Source organism: Pelobates fuscus, chromosome 5, assembly GCF_036172605.1.
Source record: "Pelobates fuscus isolate aPelFus1 chromosome 5, aPelFus1.pri, whole genome shotgun sequence".
Taxonomy (NCBI): domain Eukaryota; kingdom Metazoa; phylum Chordata; class Amphibia; order Anura; family Pelobatidae; genus Pelobates; species Pelobates fuscus.
This window is the reverse complement of record NC_086321.1, coordinates 215,832,307-215,854,348: the sequence shown is the minus strand read 5'-3', so window position 1 is coordinate 215,854,348 and position 22,042 is coordinate 215,832,307. Positions and strand designations below refer to the sequence as shown.

At 40.7% G+C, this 22,042-nt stretch overlaps 1 protein-coding gene across 1 annotated transcript in view; it reads left to right on the top strand.

Annotated features, from left to right (window-relative positions):
• The window catches only part of PCSK5 (proprotein convertase subtilisin/kexin type 5), a 399,481-nt gene that overhangs the window by 325,559 nt on the left and 51,880 nt on the right, over positions 1–22,042 (top strand). Inside the window, exons 22-24 of the mRNA XM_063455029.1 lie at positions 3,771–3,907; positions 8,150–8,347; positions 16,880–16,948. Coding sequence (XP_063311099.1) covers positions 3,771–3,907; positions 8,150–8,347; positions 16,880–16,948 — 404 coding nt within the window. The remainder of the gene's footprint in view (positions 1–3,770; positions 3,908–8,149; positions 8,348–16,879; positions 16,949–22,042) is intronic.

Below are 22,042 nucleotides of genomic sequence, written 5' to 3'. Positions count from 1 at the left end.
GAGTGACCCTTTAAAGAGAAATCTTTAAATTACAGTGGAACAAATTCTAGGTTTTGCTTTGGTTAAGAACTTGAAGAACCTGTATCCCAGGTGTTTATATTATTTTAAACTCTTACACCAGTCTTCCTATCCTGGTCACGTGGAGATGGTTGAGCCAATCGCCGCTTCTTAGGGTAATTTGCCCTTATTCGTGGCTTCCAGAAATAACATTTTCCCTTTGCCTGCGACTACCGGAAGTGACATTGTGGCATTCACAACATGTCACTTACATAGAAACATAGAAACATAGAATGTGACGGCAGATAAGAACCATTCGGTCCATCTAGTCTGCCCAATTTTCTAAATACTTTTATTAGTCCCTGCCTTATCTTATAGTTAGGATAGCCTTATGCCTAGGATGCAGCCTTTTCCCCCACACATGAGACGAAACTCTATGTTGAGGGTAAAACAGGAACTCAAGGTTTAATGGGGCACACTGGCCTTTTATACAAGTTTCCCAACAAGGGTGCCACCCAGGTGACCTTGTTGGGCACAGGGACACAAGATCAACAAGCCAATAAAAACAGAGTTTTACATTCAGACATTCCCATACAGTGTACACAATCCCTCCGCTCTGCTTGGGAGATAATTGAGTTAATTGCTGTATCAACTCAATTATCTCCAAACGAAAAATAAAAGTTTTTACACATTTTTTAAAACACCCAAAAAACAAACATTTCCTGATAGCCCCAATCTGGGGGAACAACATACTTAAAAATCACCCAGATCAGTTCAGAGGTTCAAAAGTTAGCTGGAGGTCACATTTCTGCTGAGCCGCCCACGAGGCTCCTGCCCATGAATTCAGCACTTCCTTTCAAATGAAGTCCATCTCAGTATGTGTCCATTTCTATAGGGACACCCACCATTGTCACTCTGCAACAAAAGTGAGTACACCCCTAAGTGGAAATGTCCAAATTGGGCCCAAAGTGTCAATATTTTGTGTGGCCACCATTATTTTCCAGCACTGCCTTAACCCTCATGGGCATTGAGTTCACCAGAGCTTCACAGGTTGCCACTGGAGTCCTCTTCCACTTCTCCATGACAACATCACGGAGCTGGGGGATGTTAGAGACCTTGCGCTCCCCCACCTTCCGTTTGAGGATGCCCCACAGATGCTCAATAGGGTTCAGGTCTGGAGACATGCTTGGCCAGTCCATCACCTTTACCTTCGGCTTCTTTAGCAAGACAGTGGTCGTCCTGGAGGTGTGTTTGGGGTCGTTATCAAATGGAGGGGATCTTGCTTTGCTTCAGCATGTCACAGTACATGTTGGCATTCATGGTTCCCTCAATGAACTGTAGCTCCCCAGTGCCGGCAACACTCATGCAGGCCAAGACCATGACATTCCCACCACCATGCTCGACTGTAGGACAGACACACTTGTCTTTGTACTCCTCACCTGGTTGCTACCACACACGCTTGACATCATCTGAACCAAATAAGTTTATCTTGGTCTCATCGGACCACAGGACATGGTTCCAGTAATCCTTGTCCTTAGTCTGCTTGTCTTCAGCAAACTGTTTGTGGGCTTTCTTGTGCATCAATCTTAAGAAGAGGCTTCCTTCTGGGACAACAGCCATGCAGACCAATTTGATGCAGTGTACGGCGTATGATCTGAGCACTGACAGGCTGACCCCCGACCCCTTCAACCTCTGCAGCAATGCTGGCAGCACTCTTATGTCTATTTCCCAAAGACAACATCTGGATATGACGCTGAGCATGGGCACTCAATTTCTTTGGTCGACCATGACGAGGCCTGTTCTGAGTGGAACCTGTCCCGTGAAACCGCTGTATGGTTTTGCCCACCATGCTGCAGCTCAGTTTCAGGGTCTTGGCAATCTTCTTATAGCCTAGGCCATCTTTATGTAGAGCAACAATTCTTTTTTTTTTTAGATCCTCAGAGAGTACTTTGCCATGAGGTGCCATGTTGAACTTCCAGTGACCAGTATGAGAGAGTCTGAGAGCGATAACACCAAATTTAACATACCTGCTCCCCATTCAGACCTGAGACCTTGTAACACTAATGAGTCACATGAAACCGGGTTAGGGAAAATGGCTAATTGGGCCCAATTTGGACATTTCCACTTAGGGGTGTACTCACTTTTGTTGCCAACGGTTTAGACATTAATGGCTGTGTGTTGAGTTATTTTGAGGGGGCAGCAAATTTACACTGTTATACAGGCTTTACACTTACTACTTTACATTGTAGCAGAGTTTCATTTCTTCAGTGTTGTCACATGAAAAGATATAATAAAATATTTGCAAAAATGTGAGGGGTGTACTCACTTTTGTGAGATACTGTGTATATATATATATATATATAAATTTGCAACAGATATATCCTTCTTATTACCTCATCATTACTCAGTATGAGTAATGAACAATTTGTTCAGATTGCAGTTTACTGGAAGATGATAACACGTGTTAACTATATTATGTCATGTTTGTATATGGAATTGTATTGCAGGTCAGTATTTGTGCTGCCACTTTAAATTCTGTTTTAATAGGAGGTCCTTTTGCTCTACAGAAAATATATGTCCATCTGCTTCTGAATTATATGTGTGATGTGTGTACACCTATGCAGTGGTGTATTTTGGATTTGTGCTGCCCTAGGCAGGACGGTGCTCAGGCACCCCCCAATTTCAATTTTCCCCACCCCTTCCTGTCAAGGCCGCACTTTGACTCACTGACAGACGCACACTCTCACTGATAGACACACACTCTCATATACACTGACAAACAATGACATATACACACACTCACTGATTTGACACACTGATAGACAGACATACACTATTACTTGGACACACACTGACAGACTCACACTTACTGACAGACGCACGCTCTGAAAGATGCACTCACTGACCGACACATACACAGGCACTGACAGACAAACACACACACTTACAGACACACACACACACACATTTCCCCCCAACACTCACAAATTATTATTATTTTTTTAAAATTTTAATTTAAATCCACCCAGCCTCCCTGGGAGAGCTGGAGTGGATTACTTACCTGCGGTGCAGTGGGGCTGCTGGGCAGGCAGGCAGGGGGCGGACAGGCTGAGTAGGCGGCGAGGGAGCTCTGCCGCTTAGTAATGCCGGGAGCCGGAGTGACGTCATATTCCAGCTCCCGGCTTCATTTAAAAGTGCGCGAGGGAGCTGAGCAGCAAGAGCTCAGGTGAACATGCTCCCTCGTTGCTCGCCGCTCGCCCTGGTGGAACTCAAAAGTGGCCATCTCTTGAGCCCCCAGGACAACAAGGGATCTGCCTGGGCATTTGGGGGCGGCTTTTTTTGCCGCCCCCTGCAAAGTGCCGCCCAAGGCAAATGCCTTGTTTGCCTCACGATAGATACATCACAGCACCTATATTATTATATATGTGTGCATGCATGTTGTCTGGCACAACAGAAAACATAGTATGGAACTATATAATATATATGTGGCAACTTGGCAGTTCCAGATCCTTGGAAACAACTGTCCAGGAATATTGAGGTATTATTTAGACCTTCCTTTATTCTGCTTCTCTACTTCCACATTTTAAGATCATCCACTGTTGTTAAGCCACAGTTTTGATCTTTCTGTGTTATTAAATACAGCCATGTGTATTTAAACTTCCTTCATGTGTTTGAAACAATAGACTGTTTCCAAAATAATGTTACTCTGTGTGCAAGATTAACACTCAATATATACAGATAAAATTAAGGCTTTATTTGTTTTGTATTTTCAGGATGTTAGATGATGGTCACTGTGTCTTGCAATGCCCTCCTGGCAAATACGAATCAAATCTTCAGTGCCACCTGTGCCATCATACCTGTCACAATTGTAATGGCAGTGAGCCTAATAAATGTACATCGTGTACAAATGGTAAGTGATGTAATACAGAGTATCAATGAAATGAAACTCCGCAGGAAGCATTTATAAAATGAATTCTAACTAACCTATTCCAGCCATACTCATAATACGCATCATATACATTAAATAATTTACGGTTTCCATGAGGTTAAAGGGGTCTTCTGATCCAAAGTCATTAGCATAGTAATTCAGAATGTCATTATATGCTGTACTGCCATGAACATAACAAGCATGATTATTAGTTATAGTGCCGGTACACTTTCTATTTCTATATTTAGAGGCAATTTCTTTCTCATTATAAAATGAAATAAAAAAAAAGGCAACTCAGAATGTTCACCCATCCAATTCCATGTAATGCAAAATATGTATCAATCAATTCTGGAGACATGCAGTTTAAGCACGCATACTCCCAGAACAACATTCTAAAATTATTTTATCCTGACAATTTCTCATGATGTCTCCTGACTAATCTAGGAACAGGGCAAAAGTAATATAAAGTAGAAAATAAAGCTTGATGGTTTAGATCAGGCATAGGCAACCTTCGGCACTCCAGATGCTTTAGACTACACCTCCCATGATGCTTTGTCAGCATTATGGGTGTAAGAGCATTATGGGGGATGTAGTTCACAACATCTGGAGTGCCAAAGGTTGCCTATTCCTGGTTAAGATCTTCAACATGCAGCTGTTATGTAATGGTGTGCCTTTAAAGTTATTCCATTTTCATCCTTCTAATTAAAGTATCAGGATTATTTACTAAAGTGCGCATTTAAAATTAATTCTAAGTGAACTTCAAATAACTACTTATTTCCTGCTCTGTTAATAGCCCGCTAGAGCCTCCTGTGAGTGATTAAAGTTCAATCAACAGAGCAAAATATACAAACTTCTAAAATAAATACACTGTGACGTCACATCTGATTAAAAATTAAACCATTTTTCATGTGGGTTGTGAGCAGAGAGACTGTAGAGGTGTGATTTATACACCAAAACCGCTTCACTAATCTTTTATCTTGAAGTCTTCTCATCTTACCACAATCATTCTTCATGTCCATTCGCATTCTTAAGATGGAGGCATAAAAGTGTCAGAGGGTAGTATATGAACATTATGTAAAATGGTTTGCAAACCACTGTTAAGACTCAAGAATGGAATGGAATATACATATTATGTATAAATTACACATGGAAGTATGAAGAAATAAATTAACTTATTTAGTCAATTAACTGAGCCCAATCTAAATGAACATTACTTACTAAGAAGAACATTGAAATAAACAGGGACAAAGATGGCAGGAGGTCAAGCTGTTTTAAGCATCACTAGGCAGATAACCAGAATCTGACCATGACTATTTGATATCAAAGTACAGCCAAGTACCACATATGGTGACTTTAAAATGATGTTAACATGTCTAAATATATTTTGGTCTGACTATATGGTGGTAATTTTAAATGCAGAGCATATAAAGGATTGTCAATTAAGTGTTTTGGGGTTTGTGAGAGGAGAACTTAAAGTCAATTGTAGTCACATTTCATAAAATCTCCAAATCAAGCAATCTGGAGATCGTTTCCACATATTGTTCTAAAATTTGCAGGTAGCTCCTTGATACAAATTGTATAGCGAATTGACCCCATTCAGTTTAAAATGGGATGTGTTGGGTTAAAGAAACCAGATTAACAATGTGTGTTCTACTGTCAAAACACTAACTAACTGCACTGAATAGGGCAAACATTCACTTAATACCTAGAAGAGATATGCCAAGTGTGTGGCAGCTTCATGTTATTATAATGTGTTTTTTATAGTATATTAATGGCAATCTGCATTATTAATCATAGGCTCCTCTTATATAATTACATACTGCAGAGTAAAATAAGCAATATAAAAACATTTCAGGAACATAGGCAGCGAGGACTTGAGCAGGGTAGAATCTGCTCATTATATTTGTCTCCAAGAAAGAAATATAGATTTTATTTTTACAGTTCACCTTACATGATCTGTTTTTTTTTTTTTCAGCAACATTTAGACAGGGCAACATATTTCTATTATCTGCTTAAAAGCAGAACCTGCAGGCTGCTCCTGACTTCACAAAATTCAGATTTGTTTTATCTTGGTTTACATATTTCAAGAGCAACATAAGACTGGTACTCTTTGCACTTTTCTGTCAGACATTCCTCCAATTTAGAATGGATTAAGTATTTTATATTTTACTCTAATTTAATTTTAGGAAACGAGCTAGGCCTGCTTGCCAAAAAATACAATTCAATGTCAGTCACAGACACTGTTTACAAATTCCAGCAAATATAATACTCTCGGAAACACAAAATACTGCTCTGCTGCCACCTATTGGTTGTCTGACATTTCTGCAGTCACAGTTAGCATCTCGCACCGCCAGGTATATGACTTTTATTGATTATCAATATCTAATGGGGTTGTGCGATCTGGGCCAGTGCAAGGATTTTAGCTGCCTTAGGTAAAAATCATTTTGCTGCCGCTACGTATGCTTATGACATGCTATTAAACAAAAGCCCCATAAACATGTTCTGATGTTTACAGTAATTCATTAAGGTGAGTAAAGTGTAAGCTATTTAGAGGAATGAGGCAAGAAAATATGGCAACCATTACATGTTTGTAGACGTTGCATACATTTGAAGGAATAATAGAAATACTTTTGTTTGATAGCCAAATTAAGAAATAACATGCCTCATTTATTATATATGTCATTTATATGCTTTAAATGATAGTTAAAGCAAAAATAATTTCTGGAACATCACCTCTGGCACAGCCCCTATCATGCTGGAAGTGGGAGTTATATTGATGCATCATCCACCTTTTGCTTCTAACTACCTGATTGGCCCTACTGTGCTAGATGAAAAATCACAGCAACTACAGTGAGAGTACTAGAACTGCATGTAGGAAATTCTCCTGCTCTCCTGTCACTCAGTGCCCACTATAAACGTTGTACTGTCAACACAGACCTATGTGCTAACGAATTGAATTTAAAATCTAAGTCCAGAATAACTGAAATGAAATCTTAGCTGACTTCAAGATTTTTTTCAGTTCAGGTATTTTGACCTTAAATTTGAAATGCACTTTAAAATTCACCTTGAATTCTCACTATAGTGAGATACCCTCTCCATTTTATTTAAACTTACTAAAAAAAAAATCTAGCCACTTTTACAATCTTTAGCATTTAGCAAACGTGTCTCACAAGATCCACTAACAGACCAGCACATATAATTGCTATATGTAAACTTAAAATTAAAAAAATAAAAATAAAAAATATACCTGAATTAAAGAAGGCAAATTATGAAAATATTTTAAGGCGGTGGGTCTCGAGAATAACCCTGAAGAGTAATTTATAAATTTTCCTTTCTAAAATAGGCTAAATTTCAGACATTGACCAGGCCAAGCAATGGACATTATATATATTGCAAAAAATATAAACAATATTAAAGGACCACAATAGAGTAATTTATACATTTTACATTCTAAAATAGGCTCAATTACAGACATTGACCAGACCAGGCAATATATAAGTTGCAAAAATGCAAACAGTATTAAAGAAATACTATTGTCACCCAGACTATTTAATCTCAGTGAAGTGGTCTGTGTGCAGTGTCCCTGTCATTTTTTAGAAACTCCAATGTTTACATTGCAGAGTTAAGCCCATTTTTAGTGGCCTTTTAAACTGACAGCCACTAGAGCCGCTTCCACTGCACTGACTGAGTAAAACTTGGTCACATGACGTGGAACCCCCACTGGAAAGCATTAATTCTAAGAGGAAAATTGGATTGGACGTTGCCATGACACCGCTGGAGATGGAGATGTGAGCTGCGCCAAGGTAGCCTCGGCTGGCGCTGCAAAAAGTCAGTAAAACGTTATTTTTTCAAAAAAAAATTTGTATTTCAAATGGATGGTGGGGGGCTATTTATGACATTATAGGGTTAGGAATTCAGGTTCGTATCCCTAATGCTATAGTCTCCCTCTAGTACAGCACAGCTTGCTCAAAAAGTATAACTTTTCTACTAAGCCTGTGTTGGTTTGATGGTATTCAAAAGCGAAATGCAAATAGCCGTACACGTTTTTACTTGAAATAAATTAAAAAAATAATGAAAAGAGGACATTAACCTTCTGAACTGCATCAAATAAGATATGGGTGGACACGAAAGTAATTTAGAACTTGTTTTGCATTGAACATCTGTCACCTGGTAGAGTCAAATGATGATAAATTACTATTGTGATTATCTGTTTTTCACACCTAGATGAAAATGGAAGAATGCGCTTTCTATACAACGGGGAATGCCGTTATACTTGCCCGAAGGGATATCGTGCTGCAGATAACACCTGTGTCCACTGTCCTGAAAATTGTGAGCTTTGCAGCTCTGATTATGGCTGTACAAAGTGTTTCCGAGGGTTCTACTTGGATGACGACAATTGCCAGAAACTAGAATGTGCAGAAGGTAAGCAATGGCAGATCTGAATGTCGTATAGCACGCAGCTGTTCTACCGCCTACAATGCATATTTCCACTTGGTGGTAAAAACAAAGCACCAAGCTATAAAACTGTGGTGGATTTTTTTGTTTTGCATTAACGGTACTGATGCTGAAATACTAATATAAACATAAAAATTAGTTATCTTTTGTTACACATTTTATATACCATCACAGCTAGAATAAAACACGCGATTTCCTATCATTACATAACAATCCTAATATTCTTGATTATTTTTGACATACTTATTCTAATCTCCTTTATTTGTTTTCTACTTGAAATCTTTCAAAATATACACGGAAGTCCACTGTGTAGCATTTAAGCATTTGTAGTTGATATTAAATAGCATCATGTTTGCCAACATTATCCCCAACACCATCACACAATCAGCAGCCTGATTATTTAAAATAGGATGGAACCATGGATTCATGATGATTGTAAATAAGTTCTACTACTTGAATGTTGCCCCAGAAATCAACGTTCAGACTTGGCAGTCTTTTTCAGTTGTTCTAGTGCCAGAAATTTGATAGAACACCGGCATAGGCAACCTTCGGCACACCAGATGTTGTGGACTACACTTCCCATGATGCTTTGCCTGCGTTATGGATGTAAGAGCATTATGGGACATGTAGTCCACAACATCTGGAATGCCGAAGGTTGCCTATTCATGTTAGTGTCTGGTTTTGATGCATTTATTTTTATTTCCTTTATATTATATTTACTGCTTTCTAGTAAATTATATAATCCTGACATAGGGAACACACTGATGTGTATTATCTATATAGACAGCTTAGTGTGACTTTTATATTTATTATATTTTTTGAAAGCGTATTCACTTGAGCTACATCCTAGTTTTTTTTTGTATCTCTATTTTAATTTTGCTGCTATTGTGATTTGCTATAGCTCCTGGAACCTTCTCATCTTATTTACTTAAGTGATATTTGTATACCTTTTGATGCATCAGTGCCTACTGTGGCCTCGGTTTCTGTTTCCTAGCAGATAGTAGCAGAACCTTGATGTGGATATTTGCTGCTGTAATCCATCCACTTATATGTATGATGCAATGTTCATTTAGAGATTCTAATTTGAAACTTTTGGTAGGTTTTCCAACTTTTGGTAAATTTGTTTACTACTGCTTTTTAGGCTATTCTCTGAAAATGAGTTTCCTCTCACAGAACTGCCACCCACTGGATGTTTTTTTTGTTTTTCACATCATTCACTATCATACATGAGAATCCCAGGAGGTTAGACGTTTCAGAGATACCCATTCCACGTTCAAAGGCTTTTAGAAGACAGATTTTGATGTGGGTTTTAAAAAACAAGTACACTGCTTATTAATATCTTCCTGCTTTCATAAATTGCATTGCTGCCACATAAGTGACAGATAAGATATTTGCATTAAAGAACCACTATAGTGCCAGAAAACATACTCATGCCCCCACCCTCAGGGAACTCCCTGCCTCTTTCTCCAGTGCCGGGCGGGGAGCTCTCCTCCTCCTCTTCGTCTGAATGTGCATGCGCGGCAGGAGCCGCGCGCGCATTCAGCCAGTCACAATGCTTTCCTATGGACGCTGGCGTCTTCTCACTGTGAAAATCACAGTGCGAAGCGCGGAAGCCCTCTAGCGGCTGTCAATGAGACAGCCACTAGAGGCTGGATTAACCCATTTATAAACATAGCAGTTTCTCTGAAACTGCTATGTTTATAGAAAAAATGGTTAACCCTAGCTGGACCAGGCACCCAGACCACTTCATTAAGCTGAAGTGGTCTGGGTGCCTATAGTGGTCCTTTAACAAGCAAATGTCCAGGTACAGTATATGTAATAAAGTCGCCAAGGAGTGTACAACAATTGAATAATTATTAACATTTGTTTGCATCCTCCAATGGCTCAAGTTTGACAAATTTGGTGCAGTGTATACTGGGACTTTAAAATTGAAATTACAAAATGCTAAGGGTTGAATATGATTTAGTAAAGTTAGCATTTATCCAAATGCACAAATTACATAGAAATTGTAGCTCCTTCTCCACCAAGACAAAACCAGAATGAATGTTTAACAATAGGTCATTTTTTAAAAACAATTACTAGTACTCATTAGTGCATAGTGATTAGAGGCAATGGAAACCTCTTAAAGGTCAGCACTCTTGAGGTCTTAGCCAAATCCGTAGTTTAACTATTGATTTGTTCCCATATTGACTGTTTGTGTAAAGATGTGTATTAATAGAAACACTAGAACTGATTAGTTCTAAATACCAATGAGAGTTTGAGTTCAGGCAAAACTTTCTCAGAAAAAAAGAACAAATAAAAAAAAAAAATAGGGAAAATGCATGAGAGGAAAGTATTTTAAATGCAGAAATGTGGTTGATAGATAGCTGTTCTTGTAATATTATTGCTTCCCTGAAAGGCTTTCCTTCAAGGAAAATATTCTGCTACTGTGAAACTGTTTGGTGGGTGGTAAACATACACTGATCAACAACAACATTAAAAACACTGGCGGGGGGCAGAGCCAGCAACCGAGTTGTTTGGACGCCATTTCAGGTAGCTCTTGAAAATCTATCCCAATCTCACCAACATCTCTGCCTACACAAACAATCTGGCTTCCCAAGACCTCCCATTTGATTCTGGGGTTCCAGCTGCATTGATAGATCTCCCAAGTGGAGTTGCAAGTCCAGGGCCTACATCACGCAGACTCTGATCAGCTTGAGGACACTCCTATGCGGTGTTTATGTGTATGGGTTGTCTGACAAAACTGCCCCACAGACTGGGCCGACAGACCAAATGCCATCTCTGCTGCTGTCTTGACCAAGGAGCCACCACATAACTTGAAGAGGTTGCTGGCGACTATATTACTTCTGGCTGTGGCTAGGAAAATGAACAAAGATGGAGTATATCGAGTCTCTAGCCTTGCCATATAGTCCTTATATTGCTTGAAATGTTATCCTACGTTGTACTTTTTCCAAGACAAAGGGCATATTATGGTGGCATTGAGAGGCAAGACACTTCTGCTATTTGAAAAATCCTATTTATCCTTCTATTACGATCTTAGAAAAGCTACCCTTTAATGGCACACTTACTACTGTTACACATCAACTAAACGCCACTGGCCATACCCTTTACCTTGTTGGCAGAGGTGCCAACTTTCCCAATAACATTGGGACTGGTGGAGACAAACACTGGCTCAACAGCACAGGCTTCTGGTGGGGCCTGGGTCCCTTCTAGCATCATGCTCTTTGTTCTGAGAGCCAAAGCAGTGAATCATTCAGACAACTGACTACAGCGGCCAATAGCCTACAGGTATTATACAGTCACTCTGACACTTGTCACCCCCTCCCTCAGTCACTCTGCCACCTGTTACCCACTCTGTCACTTGTGTTACCACGTTCGCCCTCAGCCACCTGCCACCCCCTCAGTCACTCTGCCACCTGTCACCCCCTTCCTCACTGTGTCTCCCCCTCCCTCCTGCATCCACTATACACACACTGCATCCACTATGCGCACACACACACCGCATCCACTATATACACACACACCGCATCCACTATACGCACACACACACATTGCATCCACTATACACACACACTGCATCCACTATACGCACACACATACATTGCATCCACTATACGCACACACACACTGCATCCACTATACGCACACACACACATTGCATCCACTATATGCACACACACACACACACTGCATCCACTATACGCACACACACACACACACACACACTGCATCCACTATACACACACACACTGCATCCACTATACGCACACACACACACACACACACTGCATCCACTATATACACACACGCTCTGCATCCGCTATCCACACACTGCATCCATTACAAAATACACACATGCTGCATCCACTATACAGACACACAATACATTCACTACACACACTGCATGCAATCCACAGACACTGCAGCCAGGGCCGGCCTTAGGAGTGCGCGAGCTGTGCAGCCGCACAGGGCGCCATACCAGTACGGGGCTCCATGCAGCCCACACAGCTCGCACATGGCCCGAGTGACAGCTGTGAGGGGTGCTCAGATATCACACACATATATCACACACAGTAATTACAAAAATTACACACAGCCAGCACGCCTATAACACACAGACACCACGCACACTACATCATATTATTATGCACCTGGTAGAGGTGCCGACCAGATTCCCAGCATACTGAATCACCAGAGATCACCATGCCCCCCCTCCCTGCAATTTAATAAATCCTATATACAAACACTACACACCTATTGACATACAATGTACATGAATAAAGGGGTATGACCAGTGGGGGGCGCTGTGATGATTTTTCGCACAGGGTGCCTAAAGGCCTAGGGCCGGCCCTGACTGCAGCCACTGCACACACTACACAAATACACACTCTGCATCCACTACACAGACACTGCATTCACTATACACACTGCATACCATAATGGATGTGGGTGTCTTTTGCTTGGCGTGGTTTTGTTGAGGATGGGGGGGGGGGGGGGGGGGCAGCATTTCAGCTTTTGATCCAGGCAGCAAATTGCCTTGGACCAAACGGACTTGCTGCCTAATGTATCTCATCCCTTGACAGGGGCCATTGTAATAATATAATCAATCTTATTCTCTTTACCTATCAGTGTTTGTTTTTTAAATTCCTTATTTTTGTCGTTGAGAAAAAGAACATACACCCCTGTAATGCAAATGCAACAACAGCAAATGCAGGCAGTTCAAAGCATATAATAGTATGACATGGGATAAACCTGCACAATTTTTTGTAATTAACATGTTGAAGCAAAATAGGTCAGTAGGTGAGTGAGTATGAATAGAATAGAATCATGACATATAAAGTGACATTTTGTTGATCAAAAGAAAATAGAATAATTTCAAGAAAGGTAATATAGTGCTAGGATCAAAAACAGGGCCGTCTATAATATGATTAGGACCCTGGGCAATGCATTTTCTTGGGCCCCCTGGGCCCTGCCCCTCCTATCCCTCCCCCCAATTACGCCCAATGCGCAATCACACTGACAGACGTACTGGCGCATACAGACACAGACAGACATTAAAACATTCACAGATACACACTGACACACAAATATATACTGGCAGACATACTGACACACACAGACATACATACACACACAGACAGACACATACACTGGCAGACATACTGACAGATATACTGACACACACAGGCACATACACTGACAGACGTATTGACACACACACAGGCATACTGACATACACATAGACAGACGTACTGGCACATACACACAGACAGACATTAAAACATTCCAAGATACATACTGACACACACATACACTGACACACAAATATATACTGGCAGACATACTGACACACACACAGACATACATACATACATACATACACACAGGCACATACACTGACAGATATACTGACACACACAGACACAGACATACATACACACACAGACACATACACTGACAGATATACTGACACACACAGACACAGACATACATACACACACAGACACATACACTGACAGATATACTGACACACAGACACATACACTGACAGACGTATTGACACACACACACAGACATACACACACAGACACATACACTGACAGATATACTGACAGATATACTGACACATACACTGACAGACGTATTGACACACACACAGACATACACACACAGACACATACACTGACAGATATACTGACACACAGACATACACTGACAGACGTATTGACACACACAGACATACATACACACAGACACATACACTGACAGATATACTGACACACACACACAAACACATACACTGACAGATATACTGACACACACAGACACATACACTGACAGATATACTGACACACAGACACATACACTGACAGAAGTATTGACACACACACACACACACACACACACAGACATACATACACACACAGACACATACACTGACAGATATACTGACACACAGACACATACACTGACGGAAGTATTGACACACACAGGTCTACTGACATACACATAGACAGACATACTGACACACACAGGCCTACTGACATACACACACACATACATACATACACAGACAGACATACTGACACACAAGCATACATTTAGCCACCCTCCAGGTTCTTACCTTTTTCTGGAGGGTGGTTTCCCTGGGGTACAGTGGCAGGCTGAGGCAGATGGGAGCTCTCCTCTGGAACTCCCCTCCCTGCCATTCTCCTCCCGCGCGGCTGTGCTCTCCGTCGAGAGGAAGTGACGTCACTTCCTCCCAGCCGGTACAGGAAGGGGCCTGGTCGCGCTGCTTAAGCGTCACAGCGCCAGACCGGGCCCCTGCTCACACGTGCTCCCCGGGTGGCCCTTAGTGCATGAGCCACCCGGGGAGCCTCCTCAGCGTGCGGGCCGGTACGGCTCTGTGCAGCCGCACCTGCCGGGTCCAAGGGGGGCTGCGCAAATCGCGGGGCCAAGGGGCAGCTGCTCTGGGCCCCCAAGGAGCAACTGGGCCCGGGGCAGCTGCCCCGTGTTAAAGACGGCCCTGATCAAAAACCAGAAACTTATGGAAGTTAACCATGTGAAACTCTTGCTCTGAAATAATTTTGAACAATAGATTATATTGTCACAGGCTAACTCAATTATAGAAGTGTGATGCATAGACTGGCAGCATATTAAGCATGCCAGTTAAATAAGAGAACAGGCAGGGTATTAGTGCGTCTGGCACTGTTAGTAGTATGCAAAAAGAAATACTGTCTGAGTGCAGACAGGAGCTTCTGGCCAACACCATGGAATGTCGCCGTAGTAACCCATGGCAATGCTCTGATGCCAAGTTCTCTATCTTCTCCCTTGACATCTGGGTATCCACTTCCCGATGGCCAGTTCGGGCCTGATTATGTCTATTGCCAAAGCTCAGTACATGCTGATGATGGACATAATTTTGTATAGAATCACATCACTCAGTCCGGAATAGAGTTCCTGAAAGACTAAGTCACATGTGTAATCTACCAATGCACAAAATGACAGATTTCTCTGTATAGGCCGCATTTCAAGTTGCTTGCGCCAAAGCCACCCAAAGCCACATCTAAAACCAGAAGTGGCCATGGCGGTTTGAGTAAATCTTTAACATGCAGAAACAAATGCAGTTTAGCACAGTTTAAACAAAGAATACAATGTATACACCTAATCTCTCTCCTACCTCAAAAATAAATACATAAATAAAAAAATAAATAAAAAACATAATTTAGCATTGCCCATCCTTTGTGGTGAATTGGGTGAGGGTAGAGGTTTTCTAGGCTTTTAATGGGTAATAGGAACCCAATTATTAGATTAACCTCACAATTGCAGGATTAACCACTATAGTCTGAGTTGTGGAAATTGAATGTGAGTTTTAAATATAGGACAAAGAAGACAAATTGGAATAATTTCCAAGCCATCTATGTTTTAAATTAATTTTAAATTGCCTACAATTCACTATTAAGTGATTACCCCTATTAGAATAACAAAAAAAATAGGAGGAATAAATCTCCAGATTTTTTTATTTTTTTTTTTGTTGTGGTGGGCAGATAAATGGTGATCTTTTGTATTAATCATTTATTTATTTATTATGCTATATTGCCAGTACGTCTTTTATGTTTGGAGATTTCAGCTTAAAATATTATAATATGCTAATGAATATATTTAGATTTCTTTTTCAATAGTTCTTGTAGTAGTTTGGATTAATTTTCAACTGACCTGAAAGTAAACTTACTGACACAAAATGTTTTGAACAAACGTCGATTTTTATCAAGTTTGGATTTAGTGAAAAGACAAAGTAATTTTTTCCCCCAGTGTTACTGTTAGGCTATGAATTCAACAAATCAGTTGACAATATGGTCTTTTCTGAATAATTCCCTTATTTATATATTGTTTGCAGTTAATTAAAGGAACACTATAGGATTAGGAACACAAACATGTATTACAGTGTTAAAAAAACATGCTAGACCTCTTGTCCCCTTGCCCCCTTAAGTAACTAGAAAAATATCTTATTTCCAGCACCATGCGACCCTGCCAGCGCTGGCCCTGCCCCGATCCACCTTGTTGGCTGAAATCATCAGAATTGATGATCTCAGCCCATAACAATGCTTTCCCATTGGAATTGATGATCTCGGGAGCAGAGACAGTCACCACCCTGGCCAATCAGCATCTCCTCATAGAGCTGCATTGAATCAATGCAGCTCTATGGGAAAAGTTTAGCATCTCCATGCAGAGCACGAATACACTGAACATCATTGCTGCACACTGTGGCGACTAGAGGTGTTCCTAGGCTGTAATTGTAAACACTGCCTTTTCTCTGAAGAGGCAGTGTTTACAGCAAAAAGCTTGCAGGGACTGTCTATACTCATCAGAACAACTACATTATGGTGTAGTTGTTCTGGATACTATAGTGTTCCTTTAACTATTAGATAATTTAAGAGCTAACACTTTGCATGTGTAATAAATTAATCATGTGTAATTCTTTGATCTGTATTTGTCCAGGAGAAGTGATGGATCCGGACACGGACAAGTGCATGTCATGCGAAGAAGGATGCAGAGAGTGCCAGCCATGTGAGTATCATTCATAATGCTTCAAAATAATTACCAAGAAACTAAAGGATTTTTTTTTCTAGGATGTACAGTAATATATTCAGTGCATGTGGTTATAATAACCATATTTGCAGAAAATTATAATCAAATTATTAAAAAAGACTCCCTCCAAAAATAGAATCATATATTTTTCTTCTAATAGTCAGGATACAATGATACAATTTTGACAGTTAATTTTGCATATCTTGCATTTCATAGTGACAGAGCAAAATGAATACATCCGATGACCGCATTCTCTCTGTTACAGCTATTGAAAATAATGCAACAACAATGATTAAACTGTACCACTCTAGGCGAATAGTGCAAAACAAAATATATGGGTGCAAGGCCTGACTGTAATGGTGAATGGATGTGTTTTTTGAGAGCTCCTCATGTAATTAACAATTTAGGCCAGTCAACAGTGTCTTTGGCTCCCTATCTTGAGTAACATCCCACCATCCTGCACTGACCAACCGGCTCGGGGTTGCTTCCAGCGGTCGATTGCTGTGACTTAAGTGGAGGTCTCTGCTGACTGTAAGCGAGGCCTAGCAGGTGCTGTGGAGTGGAGAGACAGCTGATCTACCAGCCTGATGCGTACTGACTCGTGGCACCATGGAGCTAAAACCCTGCCACCCTCCCACCCCCTCCTCTGGACCAGTGGAGGTGATCCCGGTCCCAAGGGCTCTTTACCTCCACAGGAGGCTTGCAGAAATGCTACCAAAACTGGCACACTCAAGATAGCGGAGGCTGCAGGCCGCTGAAAGAGAGGTCTGGAATACTGTTTCAGCTGTATAGCCTCTTTGAACACTTCTGGCAGACCCTGCAACTCAAGTATCTCCTGCCTGCCACTCGAGCCCTTCCACCATGCCCACCTGCGCAGTCACTCAGGGTTCCTCATAATCGACTAGTAAGTACAGGCCCTGTGGCGGCCAAACTCAGGCAGCATAGACCACAATGCCCGGGCAAAGTGGCACACAGGCACACACTGCGGCTGGGCATATCTAAGACAAGACAAGCTAAAGCTTGCAAGGAAATTCAGAATGTGTTGCAAAATCTGATCATCACGATACTCACTTCCAAGCTATTACTACCCTTGGTTCACTGTCCAGCGCCAACTCATGGGATTGTGACTTACCTTTGAAGGACAGCCAGGATGCAAGCTGGGTACATAATGCTGGAGTTCTGGCCTGGAAGCTTCTGGTCCATTTTACCTGCAGTTGCTTCTTCATTATTCAGTTAAATATTCTCCTAGCCATGCCTTCTAGTGCTCTGGACTTTCATACATCTTACACAGAGGAATCCACTACACAGAAATCAGTTGTTTAGCTTGTTTTCTCTTTTAATTGTTTTATTTTTTTTTAAATGTGCAGATTATCTTGCCATGACAATTATTATCCTCACTGGCTTTGTTTTCACTATATGTCATTGCTAACCCATGTCAGTAGTACTGCACTTCTAAATAAAGAATTTCAAATATAAATAAATAGACTTAAACAAATAAATAAATAAATAAACACACACACACACACACACACACACACACACATATATATATATATTTACTAAATAGTGTAAATATTCTTTTGACACGTAAATTGCCATTATATACATGAAAATCTACATACCTATCCAAAACCACACAATGTCACACTAAATAACTGGAGTATATGTGGTTATATCTTGCATAGTAATAAATCCTCACAGGAGCATGTTAAAACAATATTTTAAAAAAGTATAGTGTAATACAATTAACATAAATAGAACTAAGACATGTACTAGTTCTGTTATGATTATATACGGGTAAGTGCTAGTGGCTAAATACTTAGTAAGAATAATGAAAAGTTATCAACATTAAAAGCACTTTGGGATATTTACTATACCTTGCCTGTTAGCAAAAAGTCAAGAATCTACAAAAAAAATGACTTCAGGAGATTTAAATACTGACTTGAAAAAGATAAAAGGGTTACCCCAAGTATCATGCCCAATTGCCCATGTCAGTGTGTGACAAACTCCGCCTGCTTGCCAGCCTCCCGCCCACAGCATATGGCCCCTGTAATATGCACTGTAAATGTATTTTAAAGGTATTTTTGGGATGTTTGTGAATTGTGTTTTTTTGTGTGTCTGGAGATAATTTAGTTAGTTCAGTTCCTGACTCAACTATCAGGCACAGGGGAGGAGTTTGGGACTGGTAACTAGTCTCTTCTCAGGTCCAGGAGAGGGATTATCTTGTTTCTTTGGGAGTGTCAGGGGCGTGCTTAACTGTGTCTAGACTTGTATAAAAGCAGGCCATCTGGCCAGATTAAAACATTCCAGCTTGTACTCCCAGAACTATGTGTCATCTGGTTACTGGGAAGGGAAAGGGCTAATCACGAATCACTGTTCCAGTGTGAAGGATTCAACTGGGAAAGTCTAGAGCTCCCAGGACTGAGTGTCGTCCAGTGCCTGGGGGTTGATAGAGCGAGTTCCCCATTCGGCTCTAGGAGGGAGTGGTTCCAGGATCCCAATCAAGCCACGGCGACTGTGGGCAGAAGTGCTGCGGTTTGTCCCCTGTTCAAGCTAGGGAGCAGTCCTTGGCGGAGGTACCCAGCCAGGGGTACAGGGAGCTCCGTTACACAGTGTTTTGAAGTGGTCATGGTACATAGAATTTCTATGTGCAGCGTTTTAATTTGAAACATTGTAAATACAAACATTTAGCCTGTGCTAGTTAAGCACTATATGCAATTTCCTTGCTAGGCAATGTTAATTCAGTGCATAAAATGTATCTGTTGTCTGCAAGCATTGCATGTTGGTGACAGAAGACAAATGGTAGCACTCCCCACCTCTCAGCCATATCTCTAGGACTGGGGTCAGAAACATCTGTGCTTTACAGGCGGCCAACTGTCAAATGGGAAGCCAAAGGAAATTTTGGCTTTCCGCAGCGGCAGAATTTTCAACATCGCATAGATCGCAAGTGAAGCCTTGATTTCTTCGTTTTAGGTTGCTCTAACCGTGGCTCTTGGGGGTCATTTGATGATGTCTGCCAGCAAGCCATCCTCCAGCCTTCACTGTCTGTCTGATTTATTTAGAGATCATTGCTTGTTCCTAACAAATCTGCGTGAGCCAATCACAAGCTGTATACTCCATGGGGGTCACTTCTGCTGCTGGCTGTTCTTCATCTTTATGAATACTGAAAAGAATTCATGGAAAAACTGAATGTGTATTGTCGTAATATCACTACTGATACATACAAGTATTTTCTTAGTGTTCATAGAACACTCGTAACGCATAACAGTTGCAGATGTACACTGAGGAGCTCAGAAAAAAGTTTACAGGTCCAAGGGGAAACATTTTTATTCCTAATCAAGCCTGACTTAACCTCATCTACCCCATTTGATCTAAACCTTTTTGAATGGATGAATGTTGATGATTTTGAAATTCAGCATATTCAATTTAAGGCATAAGAATTTGCAGAACTTTGTAAAACTTTGGAGGAAAATTGCAGATAGATCAGCTGCCACCCTGCAGTGTTGGACCAGTCTACCTGAAAAATGTATCTGCTTGATCAACATATATCTGCGAGCAAATATTTCCACACATGAAGATCATTTTGAATCTACATCGAAGTCATCTCACAACTGCTCATTCAGAAGCCTGTGTTAAACTTAAAGTTACACAATATGTTCCTGACATAGAGGAACTGAGCAAGGAAAAGCAAGGACAAGGATCTTACTAAGGTTGTCCAGTAAAAAAAATGTTTGTTGTTTTATGTTTTTTGTTATTACGTCTTTAAAATATTTTCAGAAAGAGTAAATGTAATTTGAAATGACTTTAAAAAGATAAAGACAAATCAGTATGATTCCTCGTTAATGGTCTTAAAATTGATCTTTCAAAATACATATAACATATTTGTTTTTGTTGCTCTCATTAATAAAATATTAACTTTCTTAACCATTGTTTCCTCTTTGAAGTCCCTTGGTGACCCAGCAATATATTCAAAGTTTTACTTTGGCACAGCACTACCAAAATGTTGCCTAACCCTCCTCTAGGACATCAGAGAGAATTACAAAGAGAATTTGTTGGGATCAAATTTGAGCTTTACTTCTTTCTTTTACAGGAAGGACTGGCGGCATGCCAGCAAGACTTATTTGCATTTTAATGCTTTTATTAAGCATCATAATCAGTTACAGCCACTCTAAATCTAATGCAAATATTCTTACCTATTGGGACTTTGTTTGGTAGCAGTCTGTAGTTTAACGTATGCTATAACACAGTATCAGTTCTTCTTGAAAGAGTTGCTCTTAAAGGACCACTATAGGCACCCAGACCCAGGGCCGGACTAGGAAAAAAATTTGGCCCGGGCATTTTTTTATCACAGCGGCCCACTAAGAAGGGGGCGGGGCAGAGAGAGTGTGTTTTGTCATCATTAATGACAAGCACGCCCCCTCTCAAAGTGAGCATGTTGGTTCAATGCTCTTCCAGGGCAGACCATGCGCAGAGCTCTGCTGAAGAGCTCTAGCATGAGAAAAAAGCCCTGTATTTGTTCTGCACAGCGCAAGCAAATTTAATAACATGCTTGCACTGTGTTTCCTTGCAACTTGTCTCTGGTGTCTCTATAAATGGATACCAGGAGACAAAAATGCCAGGAAAGAGTATTGCGCATGTTTTTGGAGCCTGCCATTGTGTGTGTGCAGAGTGAGCTGATTGTGGTGTGGTATTGTGTTATAAGGTCGGTTTTAGTCGTGTTGTGTTTGTGGTGTAATGTAATGCATATTTGGCTAGGGGCTGAAGAGAATGTGTGTATAGGGGATGTAGCAAGAGTGTGCATACAGGCTATAGTGTGTGTGTGTGTGAGAATATTTATATATATATATATATATATATATATATATATATATATATAAATATGTTTGGAAGTATTGTGTATGTGTGTGGTGCAGTGTGTTGGGGGGGTTCTGTGTGTATGTGAGGGGTGCAGTATGTGTATGTGAGGTGTGATGTGTGTGAGGGTGCTGTGGGTGATTTGTGTGTGTGGGTGCTGTGTGTGATTGATTTGTGTGATGTGCTGTGTGTCAGAGAGTGCTGTGTGTCAGAGAGTGC